This window comes from Melozone crissalis, unplaced genomic scaffold, assembly GCF_028551555.1.
Source record: "Melozone crissalis strain CALT ecotype California unplaced genomic scaffold, PUWL_Pcris_2 ptg000013l_1, whole genome shotgun sequence".
Classification (NCBI taxonomy): domain Eukaryota; kingdom Metazoa; phylum Chordata; class Aves; order Passeriformes; family Passerellidae; genus Melozone; species Melozone crissalis.
The window spans coordinates 44,556,061-44,577,679 of NW_026535791.1; the positions used below are offsets into that span (position 1 = coordinate 44,556,061).

General features: G+C 41.7%; 1 protein-coding gene across 5 annotated transcripts in view; it reads right to left on the reverse strand.

Annotated features, from left to right (window-relative positions):
- Nucleotides 1-21,619, reverse strand: part of CRACDL (CRACD like) — a 62,938-nt gene that overhangs the window by 18,659 nt on the left and 22,660 nt on the right. For 4 of the 5 annotated variants that reach the window (XM_054272014.1, XM_054272013.1, XM_054272015.1 and 1 more), the window contains 5 exons: nucleotides 6,280-6,356; nucleotides 5,160-5,325; nucleotides 2,079-2,214; nucleotides 1,548-1,712; nucleotides 860-928 (listed from right to left, as the gene is read on the reverse strand). In XM_054272014.1, the coding sequence (XP_054127989.1) occupies nucleotides 860-928; nucleotides 1,548-1,712; nucleotides 2,079-2,214; nucleotides 5,160-5,325; nucleotides 6,280-6,346 (603 nt within the window). In that variant the 5' untranslated portion in view covers nucleotides 6,347-6,356. The remainder of the gene's footprint in view (nucleotides 1-859; nucleotides 929-1,547; nucleotides 1,713-2,078; nucleotides 2,215-5,159; nucleotides 5,326-6,279; nucleotides 6,357-21,619) is intronic. The other variant, XM_054272016.1, reaches the window with a different exon arrangement.

Genomic DNA, 21,619 nt, shown 5'->3' on the forward strand with positions numbered 1-21,619 from the left:
GCTGAGCCCTGCTGCAGCTGGTCCTGAAATACATTTTGCATAATTACCAAGAAATGGTCAGCTCAGGACTAGTTTCTCTATTTCATTTCTGCAATTTCCTTCCACCCCTCCTCCTATTCCTAGAAAATGCTCTTCCCTTTACCCCCTGTGTTGTTTCCACCAGGACTCCAGCTGTGGGCAGCTAAAAGGGACTCTTCAGAGCTTTGCAAAACAGCTCTTTAATCAGCCAGAAGGGCTGGCTTCTGATTGAAGAAAGCCAACCATGCGCCTATACTTGAGCTCTGAAAAACACCACTTCAGCAAAATTCACAGCCAGAATCTGACTGAAGGCTGAACTCAGACTCCTGAGCAGCAATGTCAGCCACTGTCATCAGGAAACACTTTCTGTGTCAGTGTGAGGTAACTTTGTACTCAAAGCAGGGTCTGGGCAGATTTCAGAGGATCTAGAGCTGCTCCTGTCTCTTCAATAAGCTTCTCCCTTATTCTGTGCATGTAACTCAAACAGCCTTTACTGCAATTTCCCATCTTTGAAAAAATGGACACTCTTCAGTGTCTAAATCTGGTTGGTTGTGCTTGGAGATTAAAGTTTGCTAAAGGATATGAGCTTTTCTAGAGACATTAATTATCATCAATGGGATAATAATGGGATGACTTTGCATCAGAATTATGTTGATAAATAATCATAGTTTTTTATGTTAGACAGACAGACATTAAAACAGCAAACAGACAGGCAGGCAATTACATGCATACAAAGATGTTTTTTGCAGCAGACAGGCAACAAAATAATATTTTTTTAATATTTCTTTCAAAAACCACTAAGGATAATTACTTGTCCCTTAATACATTTGGCAGAAGTTACCTGTTCTTCTTCTTCACTGCCTGTTCCAGCTAAACTCAAAGAGCTAAGGTGCCTGTGAGAGTCAGAGAACTGTGGGATGGAATGAGGAAGAGATTCAGTAAAAGATGACAAACAAGGTGGATATAATCACAGAAATCATCTACACAAAGTGCACAAAGGTACTGACAATGTAAGTTGTTTTTCTTTACATTCTTAAGGACTAGCAAGGACACTGCAAACATAAAGTGTAAGACATGCAGATAAAGAATGAAATAATGTCTAACAAAACTATCATTTAAAAAAAATCAGATTATTTTATGTTTCTTTTTCCAATGACAACCTAAAAGAACATTAGGGAGTTCTCTTATCAACACACTCAAGGGGGAATACAGATTTTTCAGCCTTATTTTTTTATGCCTGGAAGCTCTTTGTAGTCTCTATAAAAAACACAACATTCCCATGTGTGTACACAATCACATACTCTTCTTCCTAGTTCTGCATTTTCTGGTGTGATATTTATGTTTTAATAGGAATACAGATTCTAAGTAGCTGTTTACAGAGAGAGAGTGTTTTCCCAATTTGAGTAAGGTATTTCTGAATTGCTCAGAGGTAAAATAGGGATATGTAAAACCAAATACTGTATTCTACCATCCACATATAGGTAAAACAAATCATTAAACACCCATTTGCCAACACTGGAACTACTCACTCTCGGTCTCATGCCCGAGCTTAGGCTTTCATGAAGCAAAGACATTTCTGGAGGGCTCCTGGGTAATCCATCATCTTCAGAACTGGTCCCAGCATCCTCTGTTCTCTTTGCATGAGGTCCAAATGGAGGCGGAGGTCCCAATTTCATGGTAGGCTGGAGTTTCAGCTTCAGTGTGGCATAAAATACATTAGCTTATGGTAGTGATGGAGGTTTCCGCAGAACATTTGTTAGCTGAGGTCAATGAGTTACCATTATTTTAACTTCACAGCTGAATGATCCAGGGCACAGGACATCTGACTTGACACATTATCTTAGGGAGCCAAATAAACTACCCATTTTTCAGCTATCATTTATGTAGAACCAAGACAAGATACTGCTGTCTAATTAGCATATGCATAATTTGATGTAAACTGCAGCCAGATATTTCTTACTAATCAAACATTCAACTACAAATACTATCAAAAAAAAAATCAAGCCTGGAAAGACATTCCATCTCTTGCATGTGAAAAAAAATGATATTGTCTAAGTTACCTGTAAAGCTCTAATCCGATCAGAAATGTTTTCTTGAGAAAACACTCTTACTGGCCTTGCAGGCTCTTGCCCAGTCTCCAGGATGAAAATGCTATCATGTGACAAAGCTCTGCTTCCCATAATGCCTTTATGTGTCCTAGAATAATATAAAAAATGAGTGAAAACATGCAAACTTTTTTGCCATTTCTCTTAACTCAAGGGGTCTATTGAAGGTGGAAGGGGATACAGGGATGCACAACACCACAAACAAGATTCCAGACTTCCCATAAATACAGCCATTCAGGGTAATCTAAGTAACATCTTTAAAAACAACAAAAAAATAGAAATGCTGTTATCTGCCATGTTAGCAAACTGAATCAAGGTTAAAGACAGTTTAACTCCAGAAGATGAGTTATGTCTTATGAAAAAAGCTACTGGCCCCTGGGTGGAAGCCAGCAGCTGGGTGGTGGCACAGTGCCACAGGCAAGCCCAGGTGCAAAATGGACTTCACACAAACGAGTCTGTACTGAGACTTCTAGTTAATGCAAGACCATGTCTTGCAAATGACTGACCATAGAAAGAATAAGCACTTTTTACTATCTAAATGTGGTAAAGCATTTAATATATGTCTGCCATACAGATCATTAGCAAAAACATTTCAGGCAATGTAGTCCTTACATGGAATCCTTTGCATAAATCCTTAAAAGGTGCTGTGCTCTATATCAAGGTCCCTCAGATTTTCTCTTATGAGCCTGTCGAACACATTTTTTCATTGACAATCTTTGTGGTCCAGTTAGGGGAAGTAGGAGATGCTCTGTGGGCAGTTTCTCTTATATTCTGTTTCCTACTTCTGATGCAAGTGTTATGCAACTTCTTTTGCAAATGGTGCATGTGGGGTATGAGCACCATGCTCCTCTATGGGAATGGTAGAGGTGGCCCACAGAGAGACAGCTAGCTGCTAGGAGGTTCCTTGTGCTCATTTTCCTCAGCTTAGCTCGTACCCTGACTGAGAAGGGACAAGAAATGTGTGCACACAGCATTTTTTAAGAGTACCTTTTTCTAATTTTTTAAATCAGGGAGCCATGAAATGGTAAATGAGTGCAGAATAGATAATTGTCTGGGTTTATGTAACTATCAAGTGAATTGAGCAGAAAAGAAAAAAGAACTGTATTTCTGGATCCTAGATACTGTCATAGGAACCTTGAAGACAAACAAAAACAATCATGGCAGACAGTAACATTTTCCCCACAGTGGCTGCTATAAATATGTTTGATAAAACAATGGCAGGAAAGAGTTGATCTACGTTCTTGCTGCAGAAGGAAGGAAAGCCTGCTACGTCTGCTTAATGCGTTAGAGACATTAGAGGAACAATTTATCTGAGTGCAAATGTGATCTGTGCAAAGCATCCAAGGTCAGACAGATCTATAGCAATTTGCAGAGTAGGTGCCAGCCAGGGCTGCAGTGGTGCCCCCTGCACCAGCACTCAACAAGGGTGAGTGTCACTCACAGGCAGTGTCACTGCGTGGGCACATTTATCCCAGCATCCCATCCTCATTTCCTCTTTCTAGCAGGTGCATCCCTCCCAGATACATAATGGAAGTACCCTTCATGTCTCCTCAGATTAAGAGTGTTCAAATTAATTTTCCTTCCTTTCAAATAATTTCCTGGTCTTTGTCTGTCAACATAAATATTAAGAAACAATAATGTTACAACGCTTCAGGTTACAGCACAGGAATATGGCCAGAACAGCCAGAGATGGCACCCACCCAGACATGACCTTGTTAAGGCACACATGGGGGAAAGAAAATCTCACCATCCACATCTTACAGGACTTAGTAAGTTGTCAAACAACAGAACTTCACACCACCTGGTGCTGCCAGCCCACAACTCTGAGGGCTTCAAGCTGGACTAACTAACATTACTATTGACAATGCCATGAAAGCAAAAAGACAAAAACAAAACCAAACCATCAAAGAGAGAGAGAGAGAAAAAAAAAGATTGTTAATAATTTCTTTTGGTTGTTTGGCGCTGCCTGGTGGCCACATCGAATAATGTCGTTTTAAATGGCCGGGATGGTTTCCTTTCCCATTCCTGGGCACAGCAGCACCCCTTGCTTGAGGACCAGGAGGATTGTTCTGAGGGGCACAACATCCACCAAGGCAAAGACTTGCTCTTTGGTTATCGAAGGGGCTCTTCAGTCCACCTGTCTGTCCAGAGACATATCTGAATATTTGGACTGGGCTTTTCATGATCACTTTTCATAGTGGGTAACATGAAGACAGGGTTTTCAGAGGCAGAGGTACACAGGATGGGACTCATCTAGTATAACTTCAGACATCAAATTGCAGCTATTTACATTGGAGGTGGCTATCCCAGGCTCCTGTTTACATTCAGTGGGAAGATATAGGCACTTCCAGAGCCTATTTCATGCATAAGGATGACACAATCTTTGTTAGTAATGCTGACTTCTCTCTGATTAGAAAAGGCAGCTGATAACTAACTATCCCTGTCCATGGCAGAGAGGCTGGAACTGGATAATCTCTAAAGACCCTTCCAACTCATACCATTCTGTGGATCTGTGGTAGAACTCTAATGCAGACATTTTTACTTTGGTCAGAAGAATCCCATGTACACAGAGGAAAAGAAGGCTTCAGAGCCTCTGGATCCTGCTCATTTCAGTTGCAGTCATCCCATTATTCCTTCCTTGCTTTCAAACCCTGGCATAAATGGTTAGTCATCCAACCTTCTCTAACAATCCTTAGTAACTACATTTTAGGGGCATAAGGTTTATATCCTGGTAGGATATAAACTGATTATCTAATTCATTTTTGAAGATGGGAATTACATTCTTTTGAAATTATAACCCAACGCTTATTTATGATTAAATGAAAGCTTTTTACATTAATATTTCTTGCTACACCCCACTCAATTCCCTTCTGATTTGCCTTGCATCAACCATTTTAATTTGTACTTTCCTGGCAAAAGCAACTATTTGAAAATACAGCACTATGAACAAGGGGGGAGGCAATATTGGGGAGTCTTTAATCTACAGACATTGTAGCAATTTTGTGTTTGTTTACCAAACAGAGCCCAAAGACTTACTCAAGCTCATCTTCAGAATCATAACTAGTGCGTGTGTCATGAGAGGCCGCGACATCATTTGTTGACTGGCACAGCTTCAGACTGCTGCTCACAGAAGATGACGACTCTTTCCTTTTCTTTTTACCAAAAAACTTTTTGAAAGATTTGAACTTTGATTTTTTCTTTCCTAAGAGAAGAAACATAAAGAAGATGCAACCAGCAGCATGTGCAAATTTTTGAACAATAACATTTCTTTATAATTTTTTGTATAAGTGGATTTTTCCTGGAAAATGTGACACAGTCCACTGTTGCATTAATATCTTTCAAGACTGTACTGATAGTATGAAATTACTGTTATCTTGGAGAATGGATTACAATGTTTATGAGACATAAGAAATAACCAATGGTGTAGAATCATTCCTAATAGAGTTTCTACTTGCCTCTTGAGGTAATTAAACTGTGAAGGAGAAATTTTGTCTAAACTGTCTGGGATATGAAAAAGAAATTATTACTTGGAAACCCAATGCCTTTGTTCAGCAAGCTAAATAGTGATAAGAGCAATGCTACCAAAACCAATTTAAATGTAGAAAAGGCAATCATAGGTGAATGCACAGTGTTGGGAGGCTAATGTTGTTAAAATTTTGGGTTTATAATATATCAAGAATATTTTTAATGCTGATTACAAGATTCAGTGGATCACAAAGTAGTAATCTAGGAATTAAGCAATAACCTTGAAAAGCAATTTTAGTCTGCTCAGTGAGGAAAGACCTAAATTAGGATCAGTTGCAGCTCTGTGAAGGAAACTATTTCAAATTAAATCAGTGTTTTCCTCAAGAATTCCAACAACTTGTGCCTGGCCTGTTTAAGTTGTCATGACAGTACTGCAAGGCATCCCTGTCAGCATTTCCTTCCCTCCCGGACCTTGTTGGGTAAAAAATTCAGTTTGGTCACAAGATGCTATAAAAATCTTATTTCAAGCCTCTGAAAATGCTGAAAACATGTAACAGCTCTTGGAAAAAGGTGAAGAGAAAGGCAGAATGTGTTCTCTAAACAAACAAACTCACTTCTATGAGAGAGCTAAGGCATAGAAGCTCAAGAAGCCACAGCACTTTTCCTTTACCAGGGAAGAGTGAAATTATACCTGAATTGTCCTCTCCATCTCCTTCAGCCTCTCTCATCTTAGGGTCCATTGTCCTTGAGGAACTCATGTGGCAATCACTAAAGGAGGAACAAAAACTATTAGTTGTATCAACAAAATAACAGTACTTCACTATATATGTGTATACATACATAAGGCAAGTTGCTAAAATATAAAGATATAGAATAGAATATTATGTTTATGCTTACATAATATGTCTCTATACATGTCTAAATTTATGTGTGTGTATATTATACCTAAATATACATAATATATAAAAATATCCCATATGGTACTTATTAGGCTATAGAGAGGTATAAGAGATTACACAGACTATTTCCACTTTCAGAAGACAATAGTACACGACAGTTTAGTCCTCCAGCCCCTCCTGTCTCAAGACTGACTTTGGTAAATTCTTGAATGCTTCTAAAAATATGTGTTAGGGGAGATGGGCTACTTTGCTTCTCCCTTTCTCAGCCCATTCGGGTCCAGAGACAAAATGACAGCATTTGAGCAAGTGTACAAGTAATAATAGTAGAGAACCCTGCATATTTTTCCCTTATTTATGTCCAATTTTAAGTATTCTGTAGATTACAGTTTTTCTTCTTTCTAAAGAAACTTGGGGAAAGATAGTGATTCCTTCCATTCCTTTCTTTTTGGATAGATAACAGAGTTAGGGAGAATTAGTTACAGAGAAATACAAGTAAAAATAAAAAAAGTTATTTTCTAATTTTCTTCTCTCTTCTTTGCTTTTCAGAGCGAAATATTACTTTGCTTATTAAGGTTCCTAAACGAAAAAATAATTGCAAAACTGTACATGTCCAAACTCTGAAGACAATTTATTTGTAATTTAAATTATATTTCTGGTGCAGTAGTCTGTTTGTGCTCTCTTTTCTTCATCTGGAGAGCCATAATTTCATGGTCAAGGGAGAAGAAAGTCATGGATGCCATTGACTGGATAGTGAGTTAAATGCTGTACAGTCACTCTTTGGGCTGGAACAGAGGCAGATGCTCATGCCACAACCTGCATGGGAGGGTGAGTAGACCATGGCTGTTTTGATCCACTGAAGTACCAGGAGACTTAAAGAATAAGGCTTGTTAATCCAACAAGGTAGTGAAATGGAAATGAAACCTTTATTACTCAAATCTAAAACACAAAACCACATCACCTGAGCCATCTGCAGCCACGTGGGCTGGGCCACAGTGCAGGGCTGCAAGACAGTGACAGCCACAGCAAAGGCACCTCTGCTGGCTGGCAGCTCCAGGGCTGCTGCACCAGCCAGACCCACAGCTTGGGTGTGAAACATCCCCTGCCACCACACACCAGCTACCAAATCAGAATTAACACAAACATGAGAGTGAGCAACTTTTGGTCAAGGGCACCTGCCCGAAGTATGGAGAATTAATAAGGAACTTACCCTAGAAAAAAACAAATGGATGAGGGTGGTGAGGCACTGGAACAGGTTGCCCAGAGAAGCTGTGGATACCCCAACCCTGGAAGTATTCAAGGTCAGGCTGGATGGGGCTTTGAGCAACCCAGTCTAGTAGAAGGTGTCCCTGCCCATGGAAGGGAGGTTGGAACTAGGTGTTCTTTAAGGTCCATTTCAACACAAACAATTCTGTGACCTAGGATACCTTTATTTTTAAAGTAAATGTCCACTGGGAGGTGGCAGATAAATATGTATTGTGGGCTGTGGCATACCCAGTCAATTGTTAAACAGGGTGTCTCAGATTCCTGCTGTCACGTTGCAGTAGCAATGGCAGGAATGTGAATCAGTATCTTTAAAGCTTCAGCTTTATATGCATGCCCTGTGGCATCTATAAGCTGCACACATCCAGAAGTGGGATTCTACAGTCTCTGTATAAATTGTGGATGACATAACTCACATCCCCATCTGTGGTTCATTGGCATCAGCCTGCTGCATTCAGCTGCACTCAGGTGAGGGTATATTATTTTTTGTCCAAATGTTTGTATGCCATACTTCACTAGTCCTCAACAGCAAAGCCACTGGGAGATAAACTCCCACACAGTGACAATGTTTGTTGGAAACATGCAGGCAAGTATAAACATGTTCCCTCTGGCAAAATTCAATCAGATAATATACTATACTCCTGACAAACCAGAACTATGTTCCTGTCTCAAATCTTGGCAGCCAAATTTCTAGAGAATAAAACCAATTTTAAAAAAAGTTAGCTCCACCATATTGCATGCAAAGATTAGTGTGATTTAGTTTGTGACATCTGAGGTCACAAAAAAAGTGCTTCCTCTGGATGCTTCAAACATTGAGGGACACTACTATGTGACCAGGGGTGCAGCACAAATCTCCTCACTTAGGGGAAACAGAAGGACATCGAACCTTGAATGGGCTCTCTTCTTGCTAGTCTAGCATTTTGAAGCAAGATCCTCACTCTCTTTCTCTACTCATGCAGCAATTCTTTGGGCCCACCATGTTTTTGCTGGTTTCTAACATTATTTAAGAATGTGTGTCTTACCCAGAGGAAGGCAGCCCTCCACTACTGTGACTCTTGCAGGAGTACAGGGCTGGAGCCCTGGCTTGCGAGAAGGAAGTGCTTGGCCACTACCTGTGCATTTGTATGTGGTCCTCATATTCCATCACCCCTGGAATCCTGGGGATTGGGTTATGTGGGGAAATTGAATTCCTAGGTTAAGGGAAGATGCAAGTCAATGTGCATCATTATTTAATATTATTTGTTCTGGATATCACCCATCCAGGGCCAATGCTGGCCTGTTGCTGAAGAGGTTGTTCCATCCTCAAGAGCAAGATAAAACAATTTAAAAAACTTGTAGAGTTGACCTACTGGCAAGGGAAAGTTGGGCTGTCTGGCCTCAGATTGATCCTAGTTGGGATTGTTATAATCAGAGAGAGATAACTCCCAAAGTGTGATTAGAGCTTGTGAGGAGTTGAGTAAATTGACCTAAAGTACAGGAATGTAGACAGAGACCAGAGTAGCATACAATAACTACTAGAAAAGATTGTAATGGGTACTGTTGAGCTACAGGGGAATAACTGTCCAGAATCTTAATAATATTTTTTATTATTTATTATAATAAAATATAGTAGCAAGTGTATTTGTGGACCCAGAGCCTCTGACATCTGCAACTATTTTAAGGATCATGTGTCAGAGTGACAAGAGAAAATCAGAAAGATATATTACCTGGGGGTTCTAAATTTGTCCAATATGTAGATTATTTGTTGCTTGCCAGCAAAACACACAAATTTTGGTTTAAAGATACTGTTTTTCCATGTACTGCTTTATCCAGGGATTTCTTTGTTTAAGGACCTTCTTGAGAGATGCCCAACTCAGGTTGTAATGCTATTAAGAAAAAGTACTTTTAAAATACTTTTACAGAGGAATCTGGCTTTCAGCTTATTGATTGAGCAGAAGCCTAATTGAACCCAGTTATTGTGCTGGCATGTGTAATTTCCATAACACCAGGGCCCACCACTGCTGCCAGAGTCATCCCTAGACAGCTCAGTGTCACCTGGGGTAAAACCTGGCTGCCTTGCTGTGGGAGAGCTGCCCAAGAGACCGGAGCTGTGAGCAGGGAGGAAGGTTGTCCAGGTGAGATAACTTTGGAGTGAGGCAGAAGCAACCCAAGGTGTGGGTCAGAGGCACCTGAGTGCAGGAGACACCAGGCACAAATAGCAGTGGCCTCAACCTCCTGTGCAGGAGCCCAGAGACTCCTTTAGCCTCAGCAAGGAAATGGCTATTTTAAATTATGGGAAATAAATCCTGTAAGTTTGGATAAGCAGTACTGGCTTTGCAGTGGGGTGTCACTAAGGTTTTTAATAAAAACTGCCTCTCAACTCATCATGCCATTATAAGGATTTGGTTTTCAGTTCAAAAGACAAGTTTCCAGCCTGAACCCAGGGTTGGGTGTGACTGTCCCTGGCCAGTGGTGGCTGACACGGAGGAAGAGGTGACAGCAGCCCTTGCAGCAGTCACTATGCTGTGCAAACACACACCATGACAAGGGCAGCGAGGTGCAGCCACCTGCCCCATACTGAGGATGCAGGAAGAGTTTTGTGCCTTCTGTTACCAAAGGAGACTTGTTTGTTTGCATCAAAGGATGAATGGACACATGCTTCCTTAACTGAGAAGGGCATGGGGTGGGGGGGAATCAGCAGGCAACAGAGAGGACTGCACGAACTCACAAAATGCTTCTGGGCAGTGTGCTGGTGTTCAGCTTTTCAGAAAAATGCTCAAAAGTCAACAGATTCATTTTTAGTGTTTGCTCAAAACCCTGGTTTTGAGCAAACACTGAAGCTGACACTTGAGTACTTTGCCAGGTGATGGTTTGCATTGGAGCAGTACCCCAAGAGAGTGTGAAGCAATACTGGTCCTTGCTGAGCATCCAGCAGCTGCCAGAGATCCCTCTGTGATGCTCTGCAAGCCAAGCACTGCCTGCCTTAGTGTCCCACCAAGCCCAGCTGTAGGCAATCACATTCATTTCTACCTCAAAATTTACTGTGTGGTTTTTATTAACATGAGAGAAACTGGGCTTCCTTTTAAATGCTTCCTTTGGTGAAAACACTGGTTTCCAACACCAGGAGATAATCCTATTTTTTTCCCAAATATAGAAACTCAGAGAAGCATACTATCTATATCTTCCCTTTTTCTTTCAGTATAATGTATTTTAACGGTATCTTTAGGCAGATTTTCAATCTTTCAAGCCTTTTCCTCAACATCTGCAATAAGCTTTCCAGTATTAATGTATTCATCATAGGAAAGATTTGATTAAAACATGATACTTAAGAGGAGAAACAAGAAAATCCAGAGTTTACCCCTGATATGACTGTAACTGCTTGTCATTTCCCTGATGTAAACAGAGATTGCAGTTTTTGCTCTGGAGCCAAGTTTTTTCACTCTCAAAGCTTTGTTTAAGATCTACAATGGTCTACAAGCTTAAGAGCTGTGCAACGAAATACTGACAAAATCCAGCAGCTTTGAATTTGGCACCCACTGGGATGGGTGGCATTCATTGTGCGCTTATGCTTGGATCTAGAGGCTTGGCTGCTGAGCTTTCTCATTTCCAGTTTCCCCAAGGATTTACTGAAGTCCATCACTTAATTAAATCATCCTGTGATCTGAAAACTCAGCAGGATTTTCATCCTAAAGAAGCAACCGGCATTGCTTCTCCCTTGTTAGCAAGGGCAAGATTTACCACACCACTTGCAGTCACACCCTTTTCCTCTTTTGTTTTTTCCACATTGTATGTGTGGTTCTTTTCACAGTGGAATACTAGAGATACTTGGTTTATCAATTTATTATGAGCTTTTATAAGCAAAATATAATGTCTGATGACAAACTGCTAAATATTACCTGTTTATAAGAGTATTTTTGCTATATTTCCCAGCAGAGAATTTTTTTCACTTTCCTTCCTTCCTAGGTCCTTTCTAGATAAGCTGAGATACAAGAAATATATCTGAGACTATGCCACTGCAGAGAATAGAGATGGAATGCAGCAGCACAGAAAGTTTTTATTTCCCTTCTTATCCATTCCAAATGACAGTACACTCAAAAGTGGGTATTCAAAAACCAACAACAATTTACATCTTTCATTTCTCTTTTGTATAAGAATATTTCTTTTCCAGTAGAAACATGAGGAGTTAAAAAATCTGTATATGGAGAAATTATTTTACATGAGACAAAGAGCTGCCCTTTTCTCAGAACATCACTGTATACACAAACATTCCCTCTGGTATTACCCAGCTTTGAAGATTTGGGATGGGAAAGAAAAAAGAAGATAAAGCAGGGATTCTGGGGATATAAAGAAAACCCAAATACTCAGAGATACTCCTCTAGCTGAGAGAGTAACCAACACAAAACCATCCTAAGTGCCTGGAGCAAAGACCGAGGCAGCCTTTTCTCATCCTCCCCCTCTCTGAGGACTCAGACCTGAAGCGAAGGCACTATCCAGAGGCCACACAGCCTCTTCTCCTGTCACTTGGACTGCAGAAACAGGACAGCTCACAGTCTCCAGAGGGAGCAAGCCCAGAGTGCCTGCCATGGTCCTCTGCCACCGCAGGCACATCAGCAGTGCTTTCCCAACCCTGGAGGCACTCCAGCTCTCTGGCATGTGCATCAGCAAGGGCACCACCTGGACACTGCCCCAGGGTGCCCTGCCTTGGTATGGCACAGGTTCAAAAGTGTGTTGTGATCTCCTGCCTCCCACACAGAGCTTTATCTCTGCAGCCAGGGGAGACCTTGTGCTGAAAACATTGTGCAGGGTGTGGCAGAGGGAAGTGTAGGGCAGCAGGCAGGTATTCACACAGCCCAAGAAACCCTGCTGTTCAACACACCTCTCTGCTCAGACATCCTCCTGCTAACAGAGATCATTGTCCCCTCCTTTCAGACTCTCAAACAGCTTTCAGTGCTCCCAGGTGACAAGGCTTGAGCCTAGCCAAAACTAAATCTCTCACAGTATGTCCAATTATGAAATAATTTCCAAAGGGCAGCCATCATCTTGAGCTTTGCTTTCTAAGATAAATCACCTGAAAGAGGAGGTCTAAAAAGCATAGGGAATAGCCAGCACAGCACATATGAGCCCAGGTATTAGGAGTGTCCACATGAGTGAGGAGCAGGTCTCTGGGAATCTCATTAGTCTATATAAAGACATCCAAAAAACTCATAAAAAAGACAGAAGAATTTCACAACAACTGCAACACCATTTCCAAAGCCATACATTTTCCTGCTTCAGACCATTTTTTATTTGGCCTCCAATTTCTAAATCAAGGGAATAAATGCACCTGAGTGCACGCTTACATACACACAGCCATCTTTATCCAGAGTGCCAGCACCTGGTCATTCTGCCTTTCTACCATATGTCAGCAACTCCACAGTATATATTCTAGCTGTGTCCTCATCATTTGTGAATTATTAAAAATAATTTAACCAGAGAAGACATTTTCTGAGACATTTTTGCACTGGTTGGTACTACCAAGTCTAAATAAAATATAAAAAAATAAACTTCATGCCAAATCAGGAAAAAAACCCGCCCTTTCATTTTTTGTATGCAACTTTGCCTTTTGTTTTAAAAATTGGGCAGACAATCATCTCCTTCCATTTTGTTCAAATAGTGTGTATCAGTAAACAAAAAGTATTGCTTTGCAAAATATATGATTTCATGTGTTCTTTGCTGTTAGCACTTTACACTGATGTCCATCAAAACACCAACAAAATGTGGTATTTCCACAAATGGTTGGCTGCCTAAATGATAATTTGCTATCCATTTTCATCTGTCTCTCACTGAAGCTGGTACACTTTACCCATATCTTTTCTTATCTGCATTATTGGTGGATAAAAGGCTTTGTTTCCTTGCTTGTGGCTAACATTTACCTCCAGCTAATGCAATGTTTGCAGCGTTAAAAGACAATTTGCGTATTGCACAAGCACGGTGTGTGGTGGGAGCCTAGGAGCCACTCCTTGTGCTCAGAGCAAGGCTGGCTCAAGTGTCTGCTGCCAGCATCGTCTCCATGGCTGCACGAGCCCTAGGCCAGCATCCAGGTGACAACACACAGCCTGAACATAAGTCAATGTCCTTCTCTTTTAAAACTCTGCCAGTTCAGGATCCTCTAATCCTCCTCCCACTCTCTGTCATAATGAATAGAGCTAGCTGTGGGTGATTTGCCCTTTCTCTCAGGAATAACTAATGAAAGTCAGTTGCACCAGCACACATCTCTTCCAATGCTGTTCTTTGCACCAGAGTTTGCTCAGCATAGGAGGTGGAGGTGGAAGAATACCAAGCTGTGCCACAAGGAGCAGCAATGTGTAACTGTTGACACACTGCTGCCCCTTTGCATCTGCCCTGGCCTTTGCAGTTCTTGCATTTATCACTCAAATTCCTGCTGCACACGATGTAAACATTCCTGTAATCACTGAGAAGAGACATCAAGGGCTGTCATATAATAAAATACCTGCCTAAAGGAAGACTGGACAGGGGAGATAGGATAGAGTTTGCTGCATGGGCTTCAAGCCTGAGCCTTTGTGCAAACAGGGCAAGGCCTGCCATGAGCAACAGGTGAGGTTTTAGGGGCTACAACAGAGAACTCTTCCCAATCCTTGAAAGGTTTTCTTGGCATTCAGTTGTTTTCAGTCTTCCACTGCTGTTGGGCAGTGTGTATTTTCCTTTGTCCAACCAGCCCAAATTACCCTCTGATGCATCTACCTCTGCTATTTCAAAGGCTGTGCAGATTCTCATCAGATCCTCATCAGCCCTTCTGCCATGCCCCTGCCAAGAGCACATTCCTTTCTCTATTACAAGCACAGTGCATTTCCAAGAGATAGGAGGGAGAGGTAAAAACCTTTATTTTCTACCTCTTTTTTCCCCCAAAAATTAATAGTCCTTCCTTCCCTCAGCATTTTTGAGAGGTGAGAAACTCCATAAAATAAACTTTCCTCCCAAGCAGTTTGTGAGGAGTGAGATTTTTATTTTTTAAAACAGTGCATTGCTACAGAGCACACAAAAAAAAGAGGTCAGAAGGCATTACTAGGACTGCCCAGTCTGGTGTCCTGGATAGTGCAGGGAATTAGCTGTTCCAGAAGGGTGAGGGGAACTTCCTTCCGTGATAGAATCCACTAACTTGAAGGTATACACCTTCACAAAGGCCACACTTTTTCATGGGAAAAGCCTTAGTTTGACTTGCATGCTTTCTTTGAACAAAAAAAAAACCCAACAAACCAAAACCAAAGCAAAGCAAACAACCATATAAAAGAATTACAGGAAGGGGGGTGGGGGGAGGAGTCTGCATGGGCAAAAGAATAAAGCAAACTCATGTGAAATGTCTTATTCCTATGCAGTAATCCTTCTTTCTTGCTTTTGGTCTTTAACTTTTTGTGATTGAATAGAGGGGCCAGGAGATTTATTCCAGCAACATGGAAAGCATGATTATAAAGAGAATTGTTGAAGTAAAAAGGCCACATTGGCTCTCCTTCTTCCTCAGCATTTAGGGATAATAAAGGCATAGCTGTTTTATACAAAGACACAAGATCTCCCCTAGCTAGCTGCCTACCAGAGATCCTCTGCTATATTTATGAGCACAAACAGCTCAGTACACTACCAGACTTTTAGGTTTGTACCAGCCATTTTTACTGATAGAAGCACAATCTGTATTTTTAAGTTAAACAATATTGAGTGTTCACATAGAGTATTTTGCTAATAATGTTCTGAAGAAGGTCATACTTTTTACAATAGCAGGCTAACATCACTCAGAGTCAAGTGTCAGTGAAGTATTAAAAATTCACTGTGCCTTTCCTTGAAAAGCAAAAGAGAAAATAAAGTAAAAGGCCTTTCTTTAGTTAGAACAAAATTACATTTGATTCTACATATTGCAATTGCAATTACTGTTGAATTCAGCACCGGGAACATTCCTGAAGCTATTTCACAAAAATAATTATACCAGGTCTTTTGGTATTCAGAATGAGTAGAAATATCAACAGTGTTGTAAGGTCTCAGGGCCTTTAAATTCATGGAAATATAACAGGGCTTTCATTGATCCTTCCTAGGTTTTTGGAACCATAAGTACAATAAATTATCTATTCATCTGCACACACACATACACACATACATTTTCTTCGTGGTGACGGAAGAGTAAATCTCCCCTGTAAGCACAGCAAGCCCTGAGCAGTGGCTCACTGACACCTGCTGCCCCATTAATTAGCCTGATGTAAGGGTGTTCTTGTACAGTGCAGAGGTTAATGGGAGTTTAAGATGCACAAAGTGTTTAGCAGTACCTGGAATGAGATCCTTGTTCAGCTTTATCTGCTATTCTGAAGGAGACTCAGTGACCCAAGTTAACCAGTCAACATCTAGAGCTGAATTTGGCCCAAACTTCACAGGTCCAGAAGGTGTGGTATAGTCAACATTGTAATTTCAACAGTTTTATGAAGTTTCTTTAAAAGTTAATGAAAAATCTTTAAAAATGTTGTGTTCAGCTAAATACAGAATATAGTTATATCCTAGGCCTACTTCCAAATATTTTGCCGTTAGTGCAATGAAAATTAGGCAAACTTCAGTAAGAAGGAAAGTGAATGAAACAAAGAGACTAAGCTGGGCTTTACCAGCTTCCTTGGGAATTCCTGTGCTGGAAGGATGAAGTAATTATTGAAATCATCCATGAACCATGTGCAGAATAGTCTTAATACTGGACACTTAAAATAGAGAAGGAAAAAAGGAAAGTTGGAAGTGCAAAGAGAATGAAATAGATGTTTCTAGGAGAAGCCCGAGTCCTTCCAGGCAGAGTACACCAGCCTACCAGCTGAGACTAGGCAGAACATAAGCAGGCTGCTTTCAGGACCTGCTCGTGAAAGGTGCCATCAGGGGCTCTCCATCCCCAGCTCTACCTCACGCTGCTGAACCGGCTGGGGCCGCACGCTAACCTGGAGTCCCGTCGGATGCAGGGGTAACAAGAAGCCATGTCTCCAGCACAAGGACCAGGGCACACTCCTGGGTCATCCTAGCACGGAGGAGCAGCAGGAATGGAGTGAGATCCAGCTGAAGGTGGGGAGGGGGAGCATCATGCCCTGCATTCCCTCTGTAGATTGCAGACTCTGGGGCCAGTTTCCTCCCCAGCATCCACACAGCCCGTCCAAGAAGTACAGCCACTGTCAGCGCAGTCACAATCCTCTGAAATTTCCCCAGGCAACAGCATTCACATATTTCAGCAATAACTGCTACCTTGTAAACACATTCCACATTCCTGTTGCATTAAACCCCACAGGTCAAATGCAAAGCTGAACAGCCTCTTGTTTAACTGTTGTATGAGGCTTGCTCTGAGGTAGTACATGTGGCAGGCTTTCATTTGGAAAGTACCTTATTTAGCCTCTTTTGACCCTTCCTAATTTAGGCCTCAGCCTAGGTCTCAGCCTTCAAAATATAATTATTTTCTTAAGCCCTGCTGGGAGACAGATGAGCCACAGGCTCTTTTATTTTTCCTCCACACCAGTAACATTCAGATCACTTCTAGAAGAAAGAACATGAGATTTTTAACACAAGGGTACCATAATACATGACTCCCTCAGAGGTTTCAGGTAGGAGTCCAGTTAAGTTGGACTTCATAATCCAAATAATTTCCTACACAAAAAGACTGGAAGGTTGCTTTCTGTCCATGCCACGATAAACATCATGGCTGAGTCTTTTCATCTCTGTTTGGAACATTTCTCCACAGTCTATAAGAAAAACAATCAGGATTTCACCAATCTAAAAGCCATAATTATTTATCATTTCCTCCCTTCATGACATGAACTTGCAAACTTTTCATACTTACTATCTATTCAGGATATAATTGCTCTTTATATTTGAAAGAGAGGAAATGCTTTTCTGTAGCTCTTATCTCATTTACTTGCAGGTCCATGCTCCAAACCACACTGTGCTCCAAAGCAAAGATATGAGCAAATGGAAATGACTGCCACTAGCTCAGATTCTTGTTTTCTCGTTCACTCCTTCCCTGCAGCAATAATCTCAGCAAATATAACCTCTGGTGAGCCATTCTCTATGTATCACCTCCAGCTGCTACTTCAGACTTGCAGACTTTTGAAAGTCAAAACCCTGAATGCAGCCTAATAGTTTTTACTGCCAGCCTGTCAGAAATCCAGAGGCAAGTCTCTAGTGTGCCACCTGCCCAAGCCCACTCATCCCCTTGGACTGGGAAGTAGAAAGAATAGCACAGAATCACAGAATTGTTAGAGTTGGAAGGGAGCCCTGGAGATCATCTGGCCCAAGCCCCCTGCCAAGGTAGGGTCACCTGGAGCAGGTGACATAGGAACATGTGCAGGTGGGTTTTTAAATGTCTCCAGAGAGAGAAATTCCACAGCCTCCCTGGGCAACCTGTTCCATTGCACTGTCATCCTCATACATAAAGTTCTTCACATTGAGGTAAAACTTCTTGTGTTTTAGTTTATAGCCTTTGTTCTCATCCTGTCACTGGGCACCACTGGGAAGAGTCTGGCACCGTCCTCCTGACACCTGCCTTTGAGACATTTATATCCATTAATAAGATCTCTCAGTCCTTTCTTCTCTAGAGTAAACAGGCCCAGCTCCTGCAGCCTCTCCTCATAAGAGAGGTTCCATGCTTCTCCTGATGTTTTTCAAGCTGTTACTCCCAGAGCAGGGACCAGAGCAAGCCTGTCATGCAGAAATGATGCTCAGCTCCAGGCCGGTCCCTTGGTCCAGCACAGCATAGACTGAGGTGCCCTCTCTGGCCTAGGGCCCAGATCCCCCTGGCACCTTGTGGGGTACTGGAACTCAGGAGGCAAAGGGAATGTGATCGTGCTCCCCAAGTCTCCACTGGAAGGGGTTCCATGAACCACAGATGGGGAATACCCTGTGAGAAATGTCTCCCTTTTCCCACTTGCCCCCAGCCTCTTCGCCTTTCTGCCGCTGGGACAGAAGTTCTTCCCATCCCCCCCCTGACATGATAAACACCTTCCTTGTTAAACTCCTCACTGCTTAAGATCTCTGTCAGAAATCTCTTGCGTGCACACTTGCCTCTGGCAGCATCTCCCTCTCAGCAATGGAGAGAGGAAGACATTTCAGGAATGAATAAATCTAAATCACTTCACCTGAAAGAGACACTCCTCTGCAGAGGAGATCTCTTCCTTTCTGCCCCTTCTAAACCTAATTTTCAGGTTCCTGTATAGCCTTTGGGGCTTACTTGGCAAGGGGAATAGGTGATGAGGACAGGAATGTAAAGCCATTTGGAGACATCCCATTTATCCCCAGGCTCCCTTCTTTGAATGTACCACAAATGTTTTACTTCAATTCTCAAAAGCCCAATGAGACGCAGGTTATTAATTCATGACTATGACAAGATTATTATGGTTAATTTAACATGTGCAGGCACTTAAGTAACTACTGTTGGGAAATATTTGTCATTAATTCAAAATTTTCCTGCCTGTAATTTGGCAAATATAAATGCAAGTGTGCAGCAGAAATCCAGCATGACATAAAGAGCACTCATCTGCCATCACCTTGTGATGTGACTGTACAATGCTTGATCTCTGCCTTATTTAAATAAGCACAACAAAATGTACTGCAGCATTCATAAATTAAATGCCATTGACATTCATATGCTAGAGAGAACCCAGATGTAGAAAGAGAAAAAGAGAAGCAGACAATATCCCCATGGGCAGCAAAAGGGACACCATTGGGAGAGAGGGTGGCAGAGCAGTATTCCTAATCAAAACTCAAAAAGCGAAGCTGTGCTTAGAAAACCCTCCTTGTGTGGGCTTTTCTCCCACCTCCTGTGGGTCTGCAATAATTCCTGCTAAGGCAGGTGATGCAGAGTGAAGCCACCAAAGTGGTTTCAGTCAGGAACATCTTGTCTCTCAGGCATGGCACAGACCTCCAGAGAGGTCTGTACCATGCCTAGGGAAGGAACTCCTTGGAAGGAACTCCCTGCTCAAACTGCTGTGTTTTGCTTGCTTTCCCAGGGAGGTAGGTGAAAATTCCATATGTGTGGAGCTAGTTACAGTAACAAATCAGAAACTCAAGTCCAAAATAATCAGTCCCACAACATCTTAGAAGGGTCCCAGCACTTCTTGGCCTTTGCTGGTCCCTTGGGTAGGTCCAAAGTCAGATGAGTCATTTTGCAAACAAAGGCTCTTTAGCTCTGTGGTTTTGCAAGATCTATCACTATCAGATGCAACCCACCGATCAGGTCCTTCTCATTGCAGGAGCTCCATGCATTGCCTGGACTTTTTCAGTTCTGTCACGTGGTGAAAACTCCTTAAGAAAATCCTGAGGAATGTTTTGATACACTTATATCTTTGAGTTTCACATAGGTGTTACAGAATAAAACTTGGGAACATACTATCAGAGCAAATTTCCTGAGCATTCAGTGCAAACAAACACTCAATATAAGCCCTTCACAGGCTGAATAAAGTCTTATTTTGAAAACTATTCAAATTCAAATGCTATTCCAGAACTTGGTAACTCTGATGGTTAGAAAATCCCAGACTAAATGACCAGTGTATACCTGTTTAGTTTTGTGCTAATGTAATACTTTCCTTGAAGGAGCCTTTTTCTTTTGCTACGGGTATTTAGAGAAGATGTCTATCTCCCCTTTCAGTCTACATCTGCAAATCCAAATAAGTCATGGCATCCTAATTTCCTCACAGATAGAAGCTCTCCATTATCCTGACATTTTACTAACTCTTCCCTGCACCTGCCCTACTCCAAGCTCACCTCTTCTGGCAGCCAGATGCCCAGAACTAGACACTGGGTCCCAGGCAGCCTCTGTAGCTAAATGATACAAAGATAACTCTTGGATTTAAGCTTACCAGCTCCTAGTTAGGCTTGCACATGTTGACAGACAAATAGAGAGAAAGCATTCACCTGCCTCCTCTTGACTACTGAAGAGTCCAAGTACATGTTTGAGCTATTTACTATCAAGAAATACTGTTCATGCAAGGCCAGTGTTGCAATAACCTTTCCAGACTTGGCTCTTTCCTAGGTCCAACCACTCAGATGCTGCTGCTGACTGCCAATACCAGACTACAGGACCCATTCCAGCTTCTTTTCAAACCCTGAAGTGCCAACATACGCTCCCTTGGCTGAATTTGCAAGGGCCCAGCCATCTGTGTATCTACAGAGTGTCTCTGGTGTAGGTATAATGGGAAAATATTTAGCCTTTTACATGCAGTTGGCAAATATACTAGCTCAAGCCTGAAGAAATTCTGATCCTCTTTGCTTAGGGGCCTGCTTTTTTTAAACATTTTAAAAATATTTGTGAGTCACAGCAATGGGTAGGGAATGAGATATCCAGCAGAGCTCCTAGCTCTGCCAGAAGAGCACTACTCAGAGGACACTACCAGGCTTTGTGAACAGAGAAGAGATCAGGAGGTGCTGGGTGACCTAATCTCTCAGGTCCCACACTGTGCTCTGAGGGTGCTATTTTACTGAGAGCTAGATCTAAGCTACTGAAGAGGTTTGTGCTGTTAACTGCCTCCTGAAAGTTGTTGACCTAGAGACCAGAACAATTAAATGAAATGTGAAGCACCTCCTCAAACAGATATTTTTCCTACTCTGTCCTACATCCCCTAATCAGACAGTAGTATGAAGTTACACACTTGGGAGAGCTTTTTGTAATAAAGGACATGGTGAACTGCATAAAGATACTGACCTGGTATATATTTTTTCACTCTTCTTATGTGGACACACAGCCTGCAAGTCCTAGGAATGTATGCATGAGCACTCCCAGAAGTATGATAGAGACAAAAAGTCTCAGATACCAAATTGGACATGCACACTTAAAAAGCAGCTGCTGTATCAGGTATGCAACATGAGACTTTGGGAATTGTTTTTCTGAATACTAAATGTGGA